Source organism: Platichthys flesus, chromosome 8, assembly GCF_949316205.1.
Source record: "Platichthys flesus chromosome 8, fPlaFle2.1, whole genome shotgun sequence".
NCBI classification, from domain to species: Eukaryota; Metazoa; Chordata; class Actinopteri; order Pleuronectiformes; family Pleuronectidae; genus Platichthys; species Platichthys flesus.
The window spans coordinates 14,378,759-14,396,525 of record NC_084952.1 but is presented as its reverse complement, the minus strand read 5'-3'; the positions used below and the strand labels follow the sequence as shown (position 1 = coordinate 14,396,525).

At 43.2% G+C, this 17,767-nt stretch overlaps 4 protein-coding genes across 4 annotated transcripts; 2 read left to right on the top strand and 2 right to left on the bottom strand.

Moving 5' to 3' along the window:
- Positions 1-453: 453 nt before the first annotated feature.
- On the bottom strand, positions 454-6,632 carry sfxn1 (sideroflexin 1). Its single transcript, XM_062394460.1, has 11 exons — positions 6,494-6,632; positions 4,562-4,731; positions 4,308-4,478; positions 3,816-3,914; positions 3,622-3,697; positions 3,287-3,372; positions 3,050-3,177; positions 2,860-2,909; positions 2,134-2,183; positions 891-938; positions 454-702 (listed from the first exon to the last, which is right to left on the bottom strand). Exons 2-11 carry the CDS (start codon positions 4,723-4,725, stop codon positions 606-608), a joined length of 969 nt encoding a protein of 322 aa, XP_062250444.1. The 5' UTR covers positions 4,726-4,731; positions 6,494-6,632; the 3' UTR covers positions 454-605.
- A 954-nt stretch (positions 6,633-7,586) lies between these two features.
- On the bottom strand, positions 7,587-11,140 carry LOC133959350 (serine/threonine-protein phosphatase 2A catalytic subunit alpha isoform-like). The gene is made up of 7 exons (XM_062394491.1): positions 10,400-11,140; positions 9,860-10,069; positions 9,315-9,488; positions 9,127-9,216; positions 8,537-8,698; positions 8,313-8,431; positions 7,587-8,150 (listed from the first exon to the last, which is right to left on the bottom strand). Exons 1-7 carry the CDS (start codon positions 10,499-10,501, stop codon positions 8,078-8,080), a joined length of 930 nt encoding a protein of 309 aa, XP_062250475.1. The 5' UTR covers positions 10,502-11,140; the 3' UTR covers positions 7,587-8,077.
- Positions 11,141-12,324: 1,184 nt separating this feature from the next.
- atp5po (ATP synthase peripheral stalk subunit OSCP) lies at positions 12,325-15,300 on the top strand. Its single transcript, XM_062394218.1, has 7 exons — positions 12,325-12,463; positions 12,747-12,797; positions 12,890-13,000; positions 14,010-14,139; positions 14,549-14,661; positions 14,786-14,872; positions 15,033-15,300. The coding sequence occupies exons 1-7, from the start codon at positions 12,437-12,439 to the stop codon at positions 15,141-15,143; spliced, it is 630 nt and encodes a 209-aa protein (XP_062250202.1). The 5' UTR covers positions 12,325-12,436; the 3' UTR covers positions 15,144-15,300.
- Positions 15,301-15,603: 303 nt separating this feature from the next.
- si:ch1073-44g3.1 (uncharacterized protein LOC797133 homolog) lies at positions 15,604-17,579 on the top strand. The gene is made up of 2 exons (XM_062394512.1): positions 15,604-15,830; positions 16,103-17,579. The coding sequence occupies exon 2, from the start codon at positions 16,106-16,108 to the stop codon at positions 16,772-16,774; it is 669 nt and encodes a 222-aa protein (XP_062250496.1). The 5' UTR covers positions 15,604-15,830; positions 16,103-16,105; the 3' UTR covers positions 16,775-17,579.
- Positions 17,580-17,767: the final 188 nt, after the last annotated feature.

The window sequence follows — 17,767 nt, the reverse complement described above, 5'->3', positions numbered from 1 at the left end:
TCATAGCGTCACATTTTATTGGTTGGTTCCCTGGAGAATAGTTTATTTAGATTCATGGTTAGATGTTGAGCGTCACTCATTTGGCAAAACGAGGTGATTTAAAGTGAGTTACAGTGAATTTCATTCTTTGAAATGACACTGTCATGACACAGAGGCTGTCATCGTTGACAGAGTTTCGTTTAAAAAAAATCAAAGAACTAATTTGGCAAATGCATGAACTGTTTACGATCAACTGTGAGAGTATGAAAGTGATTTGGTGGCAACATACGATCAACAAGTTACCGACTTAAAACAAAATAATGCACTGAAATAAAAAAGTCCACTTAAAACTATCATATAAATCTGTCTTGAAACACAATACACTTTTTCTTCTGGCCACGGTCGGAGAAGATCTTCTCTAGCGTTTACAATAAAAATCACACTGACAGGAGATCGTTACAAAGTGACTGACCGAGAGAGGGAGTCCTCAGATGTATCCATCTGAGTGGTTGAAATGAGGAGACACAAACTGAACTTTGGCACACTGAATGAGGAGGGCTGGCAGAGAGGCGAGGACCGAGCCTGCAGCTGTGCTATGGCAGTGTTTGGTTGAGTGGGCCGCACACTCATAGACCTTTGTTGAAGTAGACCCTCTCCACGCCCGGGTTGCTGGCCCGGATCTTCTCCTGCAGCTCGGGCTCCAGGCGGCTGACCGACATGGAGCTGGATCGTGGAACAGGAGAAAGGCAGGAGTTACTGGATCAGACACATGATCACTGGGGGGGGGGGGTTGTGCAACAGTTCAGGCAGGAAAAGAATCCTGCAAACGCTGCAAACATTAATCTAGAGGGAGGTCACTTCCCTGGTTCCCGTTATCTCAGTGCAAGTGTCTGACTGTAAGTGTTACTCACCTCTTCTGGGGGAACAACGCACAGCAGAGTGGAGTGGCAAACACCAGGCTGGAAAACAGAAGTCAATCAATGAGACACCCAGTGAGCAAGAGTGGGGGTCGGTTCAATAGTGAGGTTACAGTAAAATCTTTGAACCTTGAACAATCAAAGGTTAGTCAGAAAGTGTTTGAAAAGGAAGTGAGGATTTACTGCTTCTCCCTGTTTGACACCACTGTAAAATAACTAAATAATTTGTGTTGGTCAGACACCAAACACCAGAATGAGGAAGTTTCCACTGAAAAAAAAAAGCCAGTAGAGGAGTTTGCCTCTGTTCGACTTCAGGAAACCGAGGTGCTTTCTCATTTTACAGATTACTGCGTTTATATCACTGCTGATCTGAGCCGGAGCCGCTTGAAACCCGTCCACTGCAGAGTCATTTGACCCGGGAGTGAACGTCGACTGTATCCATTCACATTGTGGATAAAAGCCAGATGTTAGTGGGTTTTCTTCACCAGTAGAACGATGCTCCACACAATCAGCAGATTCCTCCATACAGCTATGACAATGATTGGTAGATGGAACCCAATAACAAAGTTTGATTTACTTCATTAATCTAAATCTGTGAATGAATCACATCGTAATTTGTTACAGAACTGCTGTGTTGCGTTGTGCGCACTAGATACACTCTCTGCAGGAAGTGCTGCTCACATAGCTGTCAGCTCAGTGAAGCAGAACTGAAAGAATGTTCCATGTGATTTTAATTTTCTGAACTCGGGGTCACTGGAGGCGAAGAGGAGCTGGAGAGACAAAGAGTGGCCGTGTTCAGACATGAGATTAACATGCGTCTCTGGTGCTCAGATCACTGATGCCAGTACAAGTGTGAACGCACCAGAGACGCACTGGGATCTGTTTGTTCACACCACAATCAGACCACATCTGGACTGCACACAGGATCTGTGCCTTGTTCGTTTAAATCGCTGAAACTCAATTGAAGAGCTCCACCCGTCGGCTGTTAACACAACTTAATCACTGATCCACAGATTAGACGTCTGAACTCAGTGAGACAGGCTGAGAGAGCTGATATCATCTAACGTTCAAAAATAAAACGTTCCTCTAGAGACACCTGACAACAATGTTCGGTGATAGAAATCTTGGGATTCTCCACCGGTTTTTCATATCGTCGTTGGGAGGAAAAAATTAGGTGGAAATTTCAAAAGGAATTTGACACAGCGGTTCATCGGGTGGACCATCTCTGTCGACTCACCAGAATCCCACCAGGCCGACTTGAATGGGTGCACTCATCCATGGGAACTTCTGAAAGGACCAGGCAGAAAGAAACAAATGTGAGGCACAAAAGCAGCTGTGAATTCCCAAACCAGAGAGGCCTCACGTCCCCGGTGCTTTTCACTCCTCTGACGTGTGATTACTAAGAGGAGACGAGTGGCAGAGACAGTGTGGGACATGAGGTTCCCACCATCAAACCTAAACTTTTGTTATACTTTAAATTAGAATGTCCAGCAAGCAGGTTATGCTTTGAAAAGGTTGGTTTGTCTGTGAGTCAGATTACACAAAAAACGATGAAGCCACTACATTTTGGTGCAGATCTGGACAAAGGACATGTTCACTGATTTTGCAGAGAATTTATCTGTGAATTCAGACATACTTAGGGGGGTGGTCTCCATAAGTGTATGCAATTTCTTGCAGATCCAAATGAAGAACTGGATCTAGTAGATTTGAATGTGTTTTCATAGGAGTGGAGGCTTGTTTCCACTGCGGCATGGTAATGAATAGGGTTAGAAACCTTTAACTACCACCAACGTGTAGCTGAGAAACGTCACTAGGCTAGTTGTAATTAAAGGGGAATGTTGGGCCTTTGGCGGAGATATGTGCTCTACTGAGTTGAACTGTAGTTCATGAATTTGGGGGGGATGTTGCAGCAAACACATTCCCCTGTTTTAAAGGGAAGCAGCTAATTCAGATAAACACCCACCTTCAGAAAGGCCTTCTTCTCCAAGTGGTTCATCAAAAATGGAGGAATGGCTGAAACGACACAGATTATTACTGCATATTCAAATCAAAGGTTTTTGCACAAGTTTGGATATGGTTTGAGTAAATGAAGCCTTCAGCTGCCAGAGCGGCGTTAACAAAGCTCCTGCTAGGTGCCTGAGAGGTGTTCATACCCATTCCTGGAGAGGCCATGAGGATCCTGGAGACCACAACCTGAGAGATGGCCTGCTGTGCAGCTTTCGTGGACTCTCCTAGCCGGTTGTCGTTCTCGTCTGTTATGGGAATTCCGTGCTTGAGTTCTCTGAAGACGAGGGGACAAGTGAACAAAAATCAGAGGGATCTAATGCACCTTTTATTACCTCTGTAAAAACAACACTGCTGTGCTTTGTGGAGTGCGCGTCCTCTTTTACCTTTGTCTCATCAGCGGGATGTTGATACAGTTAGCAGCGGCTACAGCAGCGAAAGGAACAAACCGTCCAAACAGAGGTGAGATATGCTGGAGAGAGGAAGAGTGAAAAGTCTACGGTTACTGGAGGTTCAATTCCACATGATTCACGTAAAGGCCTTTCTGCCTGATGTACAGCACAAAGTGACTAAAGGCGGCCGTGACAGCTTCCTGGTTACAGAGCATGACCCTGAACATAAGGTGGCTTTTCTATGACATAGAGACTGTTTTGTGCATTAGCGTGCAGCTGAGGTCAATACATTAAAATGAGACGTGGAATGGGGTTACATGAACCGATACCTTTGTTAGTGCATTTAGTCCTAGAGCGGTGGCAACTGCCCCTGTGGTGGCAGACACATAAGCTGTGCCAAGCTGACTGCAAACAGAAGAGTCACCGGTCACGTCACACAAAAAAAAACTGTCCACACAGAAACCGTTGAACTGAAGGGGTTAATATGAGCCGGTGTGTCAGTGCAGGAATGTCTGCCTCCTACCTGACTGAGATGGGAGCATCGCCGCTCCTGTTCGTATAATTGACTATTGCATTAAAAGACTGATTGATCCACTGCCAGAGCACCACAGCTGGAGTGGTCCTGCGAGAAAAACAAACGGTGCAGTCGTAATCCAGGACAGTGTGAAGGTGCAGCAGTAAAAACATGTTTCATCTGAATTTGACATATGTAATTATGAAATAGACTTTATTGGAAAACATTTGAATAAGTAAAAATATGGATTTCTGGGTTTGAACTAATATCTTCCTTGTCAGATATCCCTTACAGTGATGCAAAAAAAGGCATAAATAATCATTTTTCAAGTTGTAGGAATAATGTCAGCCAAAGTATAAATAGATTTAACTTAAATATTTAAGATATCAAAGAGCCCTATTAGTGATAGTAATAGATGTATTCGTAGTAGGAATATTGATAGTAATGTGTATAATGTATAATGAGTTTACAGTCTGATTGTATACAAAAACAAGATCTCACTTGTAAAATGTCATCATGCATCCAGTGATCGTCATGTTCATGGGAACCTGTGCTGACATGCGGCCAATCAGGATCATCTTCTCCCCGGTGTCGGGGTGAAATGCCGAGTCGAAAACGTACTTGGCTCTCCACAGCTCATCCTCGGTCAGCCCCGGAGACACTACACCTTGCCTGAGAGACGGTAGAGAAGCACCGTTGGTCTAATAACAGCAGTGACTCACAGGATAGAGGTGAATTGAGACTCTGGGGTGTACCTGTAGTCGGTGATGATTTTGTGCGAGTGTTCTAGTTGTTCATCGGAGAGGAGGATGTTCCTGGGGTCTGTGACGGTGAAGAAATGTTTAGCCCGACCCACAAATGTGCTCTGGTCCCACCGGGGCTCCTTGATGTTGATGGAGGTGGAAAGCTCTGCTGCCATATTTATCTGGGGAGAGAGGAATAATGACGGGTTATAGTATGTATGGATGAGGCTTTATGATTGGATGATTTTTTAGGTGACATGGGAAGAAGTATCTCAGACGAACACGTGGAACAAAAACACACTTTCTCCATTCTGATAAATCAACAACAGAACATCAGGGGTCACTGCATTTCATAACTGCACTGTGTCAGGTGGAGTACAGCTTCACCACAGGAGAGCACAGGTCGGTGGAGGAAGAAACACAGCTTTCTGGATTTCTTGTTTCTAGTTCAGCATAATGTTGCTATGGTGATGGCTGACCTGACACAAAGGTTTTGAAGCAATTTCTTGCAAAGCCCCATTATAGGCATTACCCCCCCCCCCCCTCCACCCAAACTGGGGCTGAAAGGCAGCACACGGAAAGTGACAAAGCCCCTTTTTGCATGTATGTTCTGGAGGAGACGCTGTGAGTTCAAACATCGGGTTATGCAACATTTGGGGTTTATTATCTCCAGCACTGGTGAGAATTTGAATTCAAACTTTATGTTTTTATGAATCTACAATCAGCAACCTGAAATGACTGGTCTGCAATGGATCTTCACACTGCACTGTGCTGAACATGAGCTGTGTGGATGTGCCTGCACCATGCTCATCGCTCTCCCAGTGTGCGTGTGCGTTTGCGTGTGTGTGTGGGGTCACTGTAACCCAGTCTGATCTGGTTTTTAACCATTTGTTTTGTGCATCCAGTGGGGAGAGCAAGGGGAGTCAGAGAAATAGAGAGCCTCTGTGCAAGTGTCTGCAGCTGCATGATGAAACTCCACCTGAAATTGCACCAAAGATGGCTGCTGGATTGACAGCAACAGAGAAAAGTCTGGTGTGTGCTGTGTGTGTGTGTGTGTGTGTGTGTGTGTGTGTGTCTGTGTGTGTCTGTGATGTCTCTTTAAATTGAATTAAACTTCATGGGGTTCTCACGAGACGGCAACAAAACAACCCCCACCCCCCCCCCCAGACTCCGAGGTTAGCCAATGAATCAGTGCACGAGGCTGCACAACAGTGACCGAGGCCATATAATCAGATGTATATTAACAATAACGCTCAATGACTAAGGACGAAGGGTATCAGTGAACTTTCATCCAAACGGCCTTTGAGCTCTGCTGCTTCTGCCCTCACTCTCAGCCAATCAATAAGGCGCCCTGCGTGGCTACACATTAACCTGAGATCAGCAACAACACATCATCAGCCAGGGCAACACATGAATCCATGAGTCCGATCAGAGGGATATTAACCTGCATTCATTCATCTGTTATAGTGGGAGAAAGCTGCTGTGTGTGCGTGTGTGTTTGTGTGTGCGTGTGTGTTTGTGTGTGTGTGTGTGAGTGTGGTCGCAGAGTAAACATGCTCAATGACTGGATGCGGCCAATTGTTCCAACCCGACGTAGACCAGTCGAATCTGGACTGGGACTGGAGATGTCCCTGCCCATGGATCAACCGATTAAAACGAATAATATATGTATCCACCAATAATAATAATACAATTCATAAATGATCGATCATATCGACAAGGCTAATTAATCCCGAACCGATATGGGGCCAGCTGTGTGCGCCCCAGATTCAACTAGTATCAGCCTGCTGCCACATCCACACATCCAAGCAAGCGGCATAAAGGCATCCGATCCCCGCTTCCCCTCGTCTGGAGCACAGGTGCAGCCTCGTCCGTTATTCCATGAAAGCATCGACGCCTCGGTGGATTCATTTGGATTTAAAAGCGTACAGACGGGCTACTTACTGCACTGTGGGCTCCGGCGGTCCGCAAGAGGTGTCCCTGAAAGGCTGCAGCCAGAGAGATCTGCACGCAGCAGCGTCAGCACACCACCGAGGCACAACCCCCCCCCCCCCCAGTGTCAGGAACCTCGCCGAGAAAGTAAAAGTCCAAAGGCACGCTGCAGAAAGCACCGCATTTGCACGTGGAGTCTGCGGGAGAACGAGATCTGTGCACGCCACGTTCTCTCCTGTTCTACAAAAGCGAACGCGAACACGTGGGGAGAAAGACGAGGCGTCGTTTCCATTCGTTCCTTCAGATGAGGCTTTTATTTTCAGAGCACCACATTTCCGTTAGCGCGCTGACATTGCCGCCACATTGATTCACAGGCAGTAATATCATTATTCACTCGTAAAACTTTGCAGCATTTACACACACACACACACACACTCACACACACACGCAAGACTTTGTGCACAACGTTTAAAAGTAACGTTGTAATGCCTTGGTGAAATAAATAAGTATTCTTTCAAATAAAAAAAATAACACATTATTTGGATTATGTCAATAAATACATACATGGGATAATAAACATTGAACAAAATAATATTACAAAATTAAAAAGCAAACTAACTCTAGGCTCGCTTATGGTGACATAATGCCAACCAGCAGTCTGGACACTCAAAATCATGATCAACCGAATCCCTGCAAAACAAATACAAAAAACAATAAATAATATGATCAATATATTTACCAAATTTTCCTGCACACTCACACTAGTCCTGCATGTCAGTGCGATTATCTCATCTGAGTTGATCATCTGCTGTTTGTGGTGTCTGATTCCATCTAGTGGTTGCAGCTGAGCGCTGTAGGAAATCATGTCAGCAACCGAATCTAACAGAAATCCTCCAAGTGTCCAAGCAACTTCAGTCTTTATTTTGTGGGGCTGTGGCTGCAAAGTATTGTGTTTTTGTTGTTTTTACTATTGTACAACTGATCCTATCTGTACCAGTGTTGGTACAGATAGGATCGGTATACTACTTATTTGAAATACATTAACTCTCATCAGAGACAGCAGAGCAGGGAGAGGGCTACTTGTGATAAAAAACAAATACAAAAGTGCAAAGAGGACATTTTCATTCATGACATCCAACCCTATCATGTCACTACACAAAATAAATTGCCACGCTCCTGTTACAAAAAGAAAACAGTTCACATTATATTTACTGCAACCTTTGATTAGAGGCCATGCCACGTGAAAGACGCAGTGTCGGAACCATGACGTGGCAACACACTCTGCTCATCATTTACACTCTAACACAAAGATTACTTACACGCGAGTCTCAGCAGTAGTTCATTCAGTCTTCCTGACAAACCAGCAGGTTATGTTACGGTAATGTTCAGAGTAGCAATCATTTTCTAGCAATAAAAACATCATGCACAGAGAGGGAAAAGTGGAAAGGACGGTGGTCATTAGTTACGGTGATAGTTTTGTTTCATTGTGATTATGGCACACTTTGTTTTTTTTGGGGGGGGGGGGGGTCTGTGGGATAATGAAAGCTTCTTGTCTCAAGCCTTTGTGTAGCCTGTTGCTATCCTCGCCATCGACCTTTACAGGAAATAGTCAGGGGTACGCCGCGTCACGTGGGGTTCTCCTCTGCGTGGTGCAGGGTCGAACTGGAGGCTGCAGAGAAACAAAAGAATTCTTCAACTCACTTTTGACAATAATAGTTATAATACAGGAACTGCCAAAACTCTAATATATAGTTATAATAATTAATATATGTTTAAATAGTAATTAAAGTCACATTTATATCAACATAATGAAAAAAATTCCTTTACTTACAATGAGTATTTCAATGTGTCATCAAGTTCCATGATTGCTGCCTGGTTTCCACATCGATAACAATAGTTTGGTGCACTGAAGATGGTCACTACATTGCGGTCGTGGCACCAGTTATAGCCCTAGATTAAGAGATTGCTTTAATGTTGACTTCTTTAAATTCACAAAATGTAACCTCATTGTCTTCGACGTATTTTCAGGAGATACAGCACTCAAAGTGAAAGTACCTCCATCACGAGCTGGTGGGCTCGTGAGACCAAAGTGAGTCCGTTAGCGTGGTTGAAGGTCTCGGAAATGTCCTGCCCGAAGGTGTAACCGGCCCCACGGGGTGAGATGCCCCAACCGCCACGATCATCTGGGTCTGACCATAGCAAGTCACACATGGGACCCTGAAACACAAGTTCTGTTTAGTGTATTCAACTTGCAGACAATTGTTAGAAATTGTGAAAATTTTTGACATATTATACTTTTGTGTTTGTTTGATCAACCGTTCAAAACTCAAAAAATGAATAACACCGTCATAGAAGACTAAGAACTCTTTATCTTTTTCTGCATTTTTTTGATAAAAGGCTATTTTAATGTAAGCAGATGTGTATCTTAGGGTTCAGCCTTTATGTCTCTGGTTCAAATACAGCAAATGACCTTCGCTGAATTTGGTGGATTGACAAAGAAATTAATAGAGTTAAGGTCTTTAGCCCAGACTTTATAATAGAACTTACTGATTATTATAAGATTATGATATCAAGAATAATAATCATCATCATGTTTAAGATATCCAACTTATACAATAGGTATCTCCAAGTTTGAGTGAAATTACCTCATGAGGGACTTCCTGTAAGCGATCCAGTGCTCTGATGTGTTCCAGTGTGTCTATCGAAGGGGACAATCCTCCATGGAGGCAGAAAATCTTAAAGAAGAAGCGATAAGTGTGAAAACATTGATGACACATCACCGACCACCGTCTGGGGCACATCACAGATGCCATTGTGGATGTGTCAGTCTCACCTGGTTATCTACTAGTGCAGTGAGGGGCAGATAGTCAAACAGATCTGTGAAGTACTTCCAAACATTTGCGTTTCCATATTTCCTCAAGCACTCGTCGTAGAAGCCGTACACCTGTGTGATCTGTCTGCTCTCGTGGTTCCCTCTGAGAATTGTGATTCTCTCACGAAACCGTACCTGCAAAACAAAATGCACGTCACTTTATTGTTTTGATTTTTAATTTAGGAGGTTATGCTTTCCTTGGTTTGTTTGTTAGCAGGGTTACACAAAAACTACTCCACCGATTTCCATGTTTTCTTCATAGAGGTGGGGCGTGAGCCAAAGAATCTGGATAAGGGGGCACAATCTCTAAATTGTGAAAGAGGGGGGGGTTTTCAACATATTCCTCAGAGTAATTCATTGATGTTAATGAAAAAATCTGACATGTGTGTGGGACTGATATTTATGAGTTTGTCCAATTTGGTGCGGATCTAGTGAATTTCAACTTGGCTTCAGAAGGGGACTGTTGGGCCTCGGCAGACTGCCAAAGTCAACTCGTTGTTTTTTACCTTCAGAGAAACCAGGAGTGAAACAGTCTCCACAGAGTAGTAGCCTCTGTCAACATAGTCTCCCATGAAAAGGTAGTTGGTGTCTGGAGACTTTCCTCCGATCTTGAACAACTCCATCAGGTCATGGAACTGGCCGTGGACATCTCCACAGACCGTCACCGGACATCTCACCTCCTGCACGTTGGACTCCTTGGTCAGGATCTCCTTGGCCTTTTGAAAGAGAAGAATGGTGCAGATGAACAGACAACATGGTGCAGTGTGGGAGTGTGCGAGCAATGATCAGTCATCCAGGATGTAATGCAGTTTTCTGTGGTGGTGCCAGTGCGCTCCTGTGGCGAGGAGGCACCAACGGTGGGCGTAGCTAGGGAAAACATTTGCAGTCATGCCCCTCCATCTTCTTGCTCCCTCAGCACTGTACTGCATGCAGCTGCAGCCAAATGGTGCTGCCCGATGCCTGACGTTAGTCCGGGCTGCACTTCCACTGAGATCAGCCACAGCTCATGCTAGGCTACAGCTAACAGACAGGTCCTGACCACTTACCTTCTCACACAGGACTTTGACCTGGTTCTCCGAGAGCTGCTTGCAGTCGTTCAGCTGCTCGATCCATCCGTCCAGCTCCTTGGTGAATGACTTGTCGTCCATGCCTGGTCTGCGGTCAGCGAGCGAGCCGAGCAGCGGTGCGGTTCCTCTGGAGAAAAAAAAAAACAACCCTCTGCTGGTTCTGTCGGTGACGGTGTGTCGGCCCAGCTACAGCTCCCAGATCCAGCACGCGTGTGTGTGTGTGTGTGTGTGTGTGTGTGCGTGTGTTTGCGTGTGCGTGTATGTATGTGCGCACCAGCGAATGCGTCAACAGCCCTGCGTCCCTGCAGCTGTGATGGAGACCGAAGTGTTTTAGTTGCCACGATACAGAACTGATGTTTTTCCTCCTTGTTGTCATAAAGTGTATTAAAGCGTCTCAGTATACTAACACATAGTATGTACGTCATCACCAGCAGCGCACACTGCCGGGGCCCTTGAAAACACAGTGTTGTTTACTCTTCGAGGTATTACAGACCGTTTTAACATGTTCATTAATGACTGATCTGTTTTTATTTCTTTCTTTTATTAATGTCCTCTTCAAAGTGAATGTGTTGGTTGAGTCGCCCTCTGTTGGAGGAGCCTGGGAACAGTCACCGTGACGTCACATAAACAACGTCATAGGTTAGCTAAGCCAGTAGATGAGTATAAATGTCACCATTAATGCTCTGATAATTATCAACAGAAATATCTAAATTTCATTTTTTCTGCCTACTAAAAGATTTACAGATTTACAACTTGTTCATGTAATATTAATATTACATTTTCATTTTTTCATTCAAATATAGTTGTTTATTATCAATGCACAAATATGTTTAATGTTTACCCTGCATTTTCTTGTTTAAAACGTTTTTTTCCTTAATTTAGGTTATATGCATTTGGTTAGGTTTTCTACTTAGTTTTATTTATAATAAAGTATATCAATGTAAAATAAATATTTTATTTTATGGACAACTTTAGTTAATCACAAGCTGCACAAACCAAGCAAGAGCAGCAGAGGAACCCAGCAGCCAGCAGGGGGCAACCTCAGGACATCACATGGAAACAAGCAGCAGCAGCAGACTGCTTGGAAATTCAGCAGCAAAGATCCAGGGATTTGTTGTTGTTGTAGATTCGTGCAGTAGTGAGGCCTCACCTGGTCTGTGCATGAAGTGGAAGTGAACCTGAGAAGCTAAACTCCAACGACGACAGCCAGAGGGGGACAGAGAGACAGCTCGCCTTCAAAGTAAAAGTTCAGGAGGCCGGAAGTTTGATTTAATTAATGAATAGTGAGTGCCCCTTACTCCTTGCGCTAGTTGATGGGAACAATATGTCATTTATTTGATCACCGAATATCAACTAGATGGTTTTGCATGAATTTTCCGAATTATATTAAATGAAATGTGTCCCACACTGTGATTATTGTAAGGAGTCAGAAGCCAACGTTTGAAACTACTGGGTTATTCTCTAACAATAGTTTTTTAAAGCATGTTAAATCATCCAGTATCTAAAATCCAAAAATATAAAAGTAACTTTTAAGTAAGGCTGTCAAATGAATGTATACAGGTAACTATTATTGGCTTTAATGGAATTGAGGTCATGCAGTCAGCTAGGCAATAACTAATGAATGGATAGTTGTATTGATCCACTTTATATAAGATGCTGTAAGTCATGCTTAGCATTTCATCAAGTTAATCAAAACGCTTACAAGAAAAAGTTTATGTGACTAAGAGGCCAGACAACAATGTTGAATGAATTAAATTAATAAATATAGATCTGTGTCAACGTGAAAACCTGAACATATAAAAGCAGTTATACCCCCATAAGAATAAATGAAGAAGTAAAGGAAAATATGAAAAGATCACTTGAAAGCAAGTCTATAAAATGGGTTTGCGGCAGTGATTTAGAAGAGGTCTTCAGACGGTGCTGTGCCGGAAGAACTGCATTACCCACAGCTACACGGCTTCCTGTCAAACGCGCATGCGCAGTGGTTAGTTCTGCGCTAGACAGCTGTAGGAGAAAATGGCAGCACTCATGCTAGGACAGCAGGTAAGACATTCAATGATTTTGGCAGTTTTTGATTATTCGACACTACTTCTGTTGGATTTGCTATCGTGGGAAAACACGTGTTTAGTTTTACAGTCACTCTGGCGACCCACAGCTTACGCCAAGTGTACAAGAAACCCACACTGGACATTGCACTTGAATGACTGCTAACATGCTAGCCTACCAGCTAGCTTGCATCAACGTAGATGGTACAGCGCGTGCCGAGAGTCGATCTGTTCCAGTTTATTTTTCTCTGTGATGATAACGTGTGACTTTTCATGTGCAGGCCCGTCACTTCAGCTCGTCTGTGATCAGACCTGCATCCAAGCTGATCAGGGTAAATGTCGTCACACAGAACGGAGCATAACTACAGACGGAGTTAGTCAGTGGTGACAGTTCAGCTCACCTCTGTGTTTGATTCCCTTCCAGCCTCCAATCCAGGTGTACGGAGTGGAGGGCCGCTATGCCACTGCTCTGTTCTCAGCCGCCAGTAAGCAGAAGAACCTGGAGCAAGTGGAGAAGGAGCTGATCACTTTGTCTGTAAGTCAAACATGGGACCCTGAAGGGCACACGAGTGAATGAGGAAAGTAGGGGTTTCCACAACCAGGGATGGGTGATATGAGCCAAAATTATAACATTGGTCATCCCTTTTTTATCAGTTATTGCCAACAGGCCCTTTCATAAATTAAAACAAGCCTTAGAGCTAAGGCCACATTTTATTTCTCAACAACACACCATGGTGGTTGCAGGTTTCTACAGCAGTTCCCTGTGCATACAGGGGCTGTAAAGAAATCAACACCCCCAGGAAATCACATTTAAATATCCAAGAACCAGATTTGATACTGATCATCGGTATCAACCTCTTTCATTTTTTAATCAAAGTACACATAATTCTCAGAAAAATTGACAACAATGTTGAAAAGTGCCCTATCTTTCAATTTCTAGATTGACTCACAATTTTCAAGTAATAGGAAAAAATATTTCTGGAATTGCCCCCTGATCTTGATGTGCAGCCAAATTTAATAAGTTGTTCACTGATCCATACCACATCCATCAAAATCCCTTCGTAATCCGTGTAGTACTTTTTGCGTAATCCTGCTAACTGTCAATCAAATCCTCCTTGGCAGAGGTAATTAAAATGTTAATATCACCTGACATTATTCCTTTTAACGATTAATGTCACATTATTATTTCCTTTTAACTTTAAAGATAGATTTTTGTTCCTGAGGGACGGTTGTGGTTTTATAATCCCTTTTTTATGAAAAAAGATGTCTTGTCTTGTATTGCCATTGATGAAAATTATATTATAATTATTAATAGTTTCATGTTCCCAGCCCGATCTCCAACCCTTAATTTAAACATGATGTGGATACATTTATTTGTAATGTAAATGAAGTTTGATATGATATGCACTGTACTTTTTGTACTTTCTTTGGACAATGGTCTGACCTACATTGCATTGTAAATAAAAGCAGCTTCATACCAAAGCTGCCTTTCTCTGCTGCACAAACTAAAGTCACCTTTTGCTGTGTGTCATTTTATTTTACAGGCCATGATCAAGGACCCCAAACTTTCCGGTATTGTAATGAATCCTCATGTAAAGCGCAGCATCAAGCAGAAGACCTTCACTGACCTTCTGTCAAAGGCTAAGATTTCCCCCATCACCATCAACTTCATCAGTGAGTGGTCACTCAACCGGACATTATGGCCCCATGGTTGGGATGCCTTGACCTCTGTCTTCACGTAGCATTATATTAATCATAACCACAACAAAACACAATTTTAGGTTTTATTTGAGTGAAGTGTTCTTATCAAACATTTAAATATTTCATTTAGGTCAGTGTATAGATTACAGGAGCTTGAATTGTTTTCTAGCATTACCCGCTTACATTTATAAACATGAGTTGTAAAAACATAATATTCCACAAGCTACATAATGCAGCAGATTCACATCAGCATTTAAAACACAAAGGTGTCATTTTATATTAATGTATAAAGTTTGATTCTCTCATCTCAAATTTAACTTTTATAATAAAAACATGACAGCAGTAAATCTATCTCATACGTATCCTGCTTTTTGTTGTGCAGATGTTTTAGCTGACAATGGTCGTCTTCCTCGAACCGGTGATGTCATCGTTGCGTTTGGCAAAATGATGAGTGCTCATCGTGGAGAGGTCCTCTGCTCAGTTACCACTGCTCAGGTATGAAATGGGTGGACATGCCGGATACCTTTTCTTACTAATTTAGACAGCCCCTATCTTTATCTGCATTGTTGTTAACTGTTGATATTTTGTTTGGTAATGCAAAACATATTTATCCATTCAGCCTCTGGATGAAGCTAGTCTTGCTGACCTGAAAGCATCTCTCAAGGGATTTCTCAAGAAGGGTGAAACCATCGAGCTGGAAACAAAGGTACTGTATCAGAAACCTACACATTACCCTGTTTACAGCTGGTCTTACTTCATCCTGATATAAGAAAAGGTTCAACCAATTTTCTGAATCGAATTTAGTGATTAAACATCAATGTCATTATAACAACTCTGTAATTTCAACTGTTGTCACCTCTTCACAGATGGATCCTACAATCCTGGGTGGTATGATTGTCAGTATCGGGGACAGGTACGTGGACATGTCCACCAAGACGAAGATTCAGAAGCTGACCAAGCTCATCAGGGAAACCTAAGTCCTTCGGAATTAAGTTTTGCAGAAGATCAGAGACGACCAACGGAGGAAACGCTTATAAATGTATATTGCTACCTGTTCTAGCACTGCTGTTTCTCCATAAATCCAGTGTCTGTGCTTAGGTTCATATGGATGTTAATAAAAAATACAAAAAATGACTTATACTCTTTTGTTGTCATTGGTTCTTGCTGCTTTGCCCCTACCTCATATTTCTGACAGTGAGAAATGATGTAGACACATTTTTTTCTAGTTGAAACATTTGCAGGAAGTGTAGCAGTTGTGTAGCTGCAGCAGAACCATCACCTCATAAACTTATCAACTGCAGAGCCACATTTTTACCTTCTATCCTTTGTTTAAATCGGCCTTAATTCGGCACAACCACATTGGGTGACTGATCCGCTCGTTTCCTGGAATCCTCACTGCGCATGCGTGGTCAGCGCATCCTGTTTTATGAATTTTTTTTTTCCCAGACGAAAATGGCTGCCTCTCTCATCTAAACCTCTGATCAAAGGATTAAAGGAGCGCAAAATAGGCAGCGGCACAGGCGCCCCCGACCCGACACGATGCTGGTGGACACCGGGCTGTAGTTTGTGCTGCGCCCTCACGAACATGTTGTGGTTGTCAGAGACGGAAAATGTATACGAGTCGAAATTAACCCTTTGCTGCCCAACATCCACCAACAAATAAGGTACGAACGATTCATTGAATGTCCTGAGATCAGTTACGCATTTCCGTAGGGGACGTATTTGTATTTAATCACGTCATGTGCCTGTTTTTTTTGTGCGAGCTGTAATTGTAAGTTAACCTCGCTTTGTTTTGAGGTTTCTCATGTTTTGTGTTGCATTGATAGAAGGCCTGTTTTGCTTCATCAAAAGTAACATATTCAAATCGTTCCTAAGTGTTTGTAAACGTGCACATGAAGCCTTTCTGTCTGATGTTTATGTCTCTGCCCTCCAACAGAAAATGATGCATCAAGTGACCAGCAGCAACAGTGACTATTGCATGAGTGGCCTGGCAGAGGACTGTCACCCAGCCAGCCACTTTGACTTATGTAGCACGCAGTCCAACAAATTCTACCCCTCTCCCACAAACCCGAGCTTGCAGCTGTCCCTCGCCGGCCTCGCCCCCTTGCCACAGGGCATGCACAAAGCCATGGCGTGCCAAATGCAAGACGCCCAGAACGACTTCCAGGCTCAGGCGGCGAGAATCCGTGGCAGTGAGGCTGCAGGGCCTGATGGCTCCAAAAAGAAGAAAGGCATAGTGAAGTCAGGACGGAGAGGGAGACCATCGGGCACCACAAAGTCTGCCGGTTACCGTACGAGCACTGGACGGCCACTCGGAACAACGAGGGCAGCTGGGTTCAAAACCAGCCCGGGGAGGCCCCTTGGTACCACCAAAGCAGCCGGATACAAGGTCAGCCCCGGTAGGCCCCCCGGCAGCATCAAGAGTCTCGCCCGGCTCAAGAAGCTGGAGTTTGGTTGCGACAGCGGCAAGAAACTTGACTTTAGCAACTGCAGTGTTCCCAAGAAACTGGACTTCACTGGCTGTGATGTCCCACCTTTCCCATACGCCATGATGGAGAAAAGAGACCTCTGTGAGCCCAGTAGCAAAGTGGACGAGTCCAGAGAATAGTTCTTTGTGTGCATCCGGCCAGAGGACGCTGAGGAAACATTTCTCTCAAATGTTCTAGGAAGTAACTTTGTCGTTAAGAAATGGCTCTGACTGAGTTTTCACTGTACAGTGTTTGGCATTGTATTCATCGTCTCATATTAAACGACTGAAACCGAAGTATGCTGTTGCAATTGGGCAGAGATGCATGCATCACACCAATAAGTATAGTCAAAAATCGTATTTATCAGTTTGTGGTTCAAACCTCACTGTAGAGTGGATCTTTTATTTCACCCTCTAGCATTTTGTTCCTCTGAATAGTGACCTGTTCTTATTCTGCTTTGACATTTCTATGGCCGAGTTCTTGTGGAATTTTATACATTTATAAAAATGAAATTGCAATATTGTTCAAACAGCCGATGAAATCTTTTCCTGAGCATTAACATGTGGATGTGTAATTGTCGTCTCTGTGTTGTCAAATATGGATTATTATTTTATGATATCCTCTATCATACCTTAAAATGGGAACATTTTTTTTAAATGAGCTCGAACTGCTAAACTCGATGCATTATATCACTTCGAACGCAGTATTGTTATTTCTGCACTTTGTGAATATAGTTTTTATCATGTATTATATTGCTTGTGTTCATCCTCCAACTCACTCGATAAGCACTTCCAGATTTATATGTATGTTGTTTATGCTTGTTCATTAGGGGGAGAATAATGACTTTGTGAAAAAGAAGAAAAAAAATGCTTTGTGTATCATGTAATAAATGATAGTGAGCTGTGTGTGCAACCAAAATAAAAAAAAATTGTCTTTTCCACAAAACTTGTCACAGCGTGCAGTTCTCCCTGTAGTCACAAGAGGGCCAGTGTCCCAAGAAAAGTAAAAAACAGTCACCTTGTACTAATAATACCTTTATTTACCGCCTTTACACCAAATTGCGATGTATTGGCAGTCACACTTCACTTTCAATGCGCGTGTTCAAACGGTGTGGTAGCAGAACTGGGTAGAAA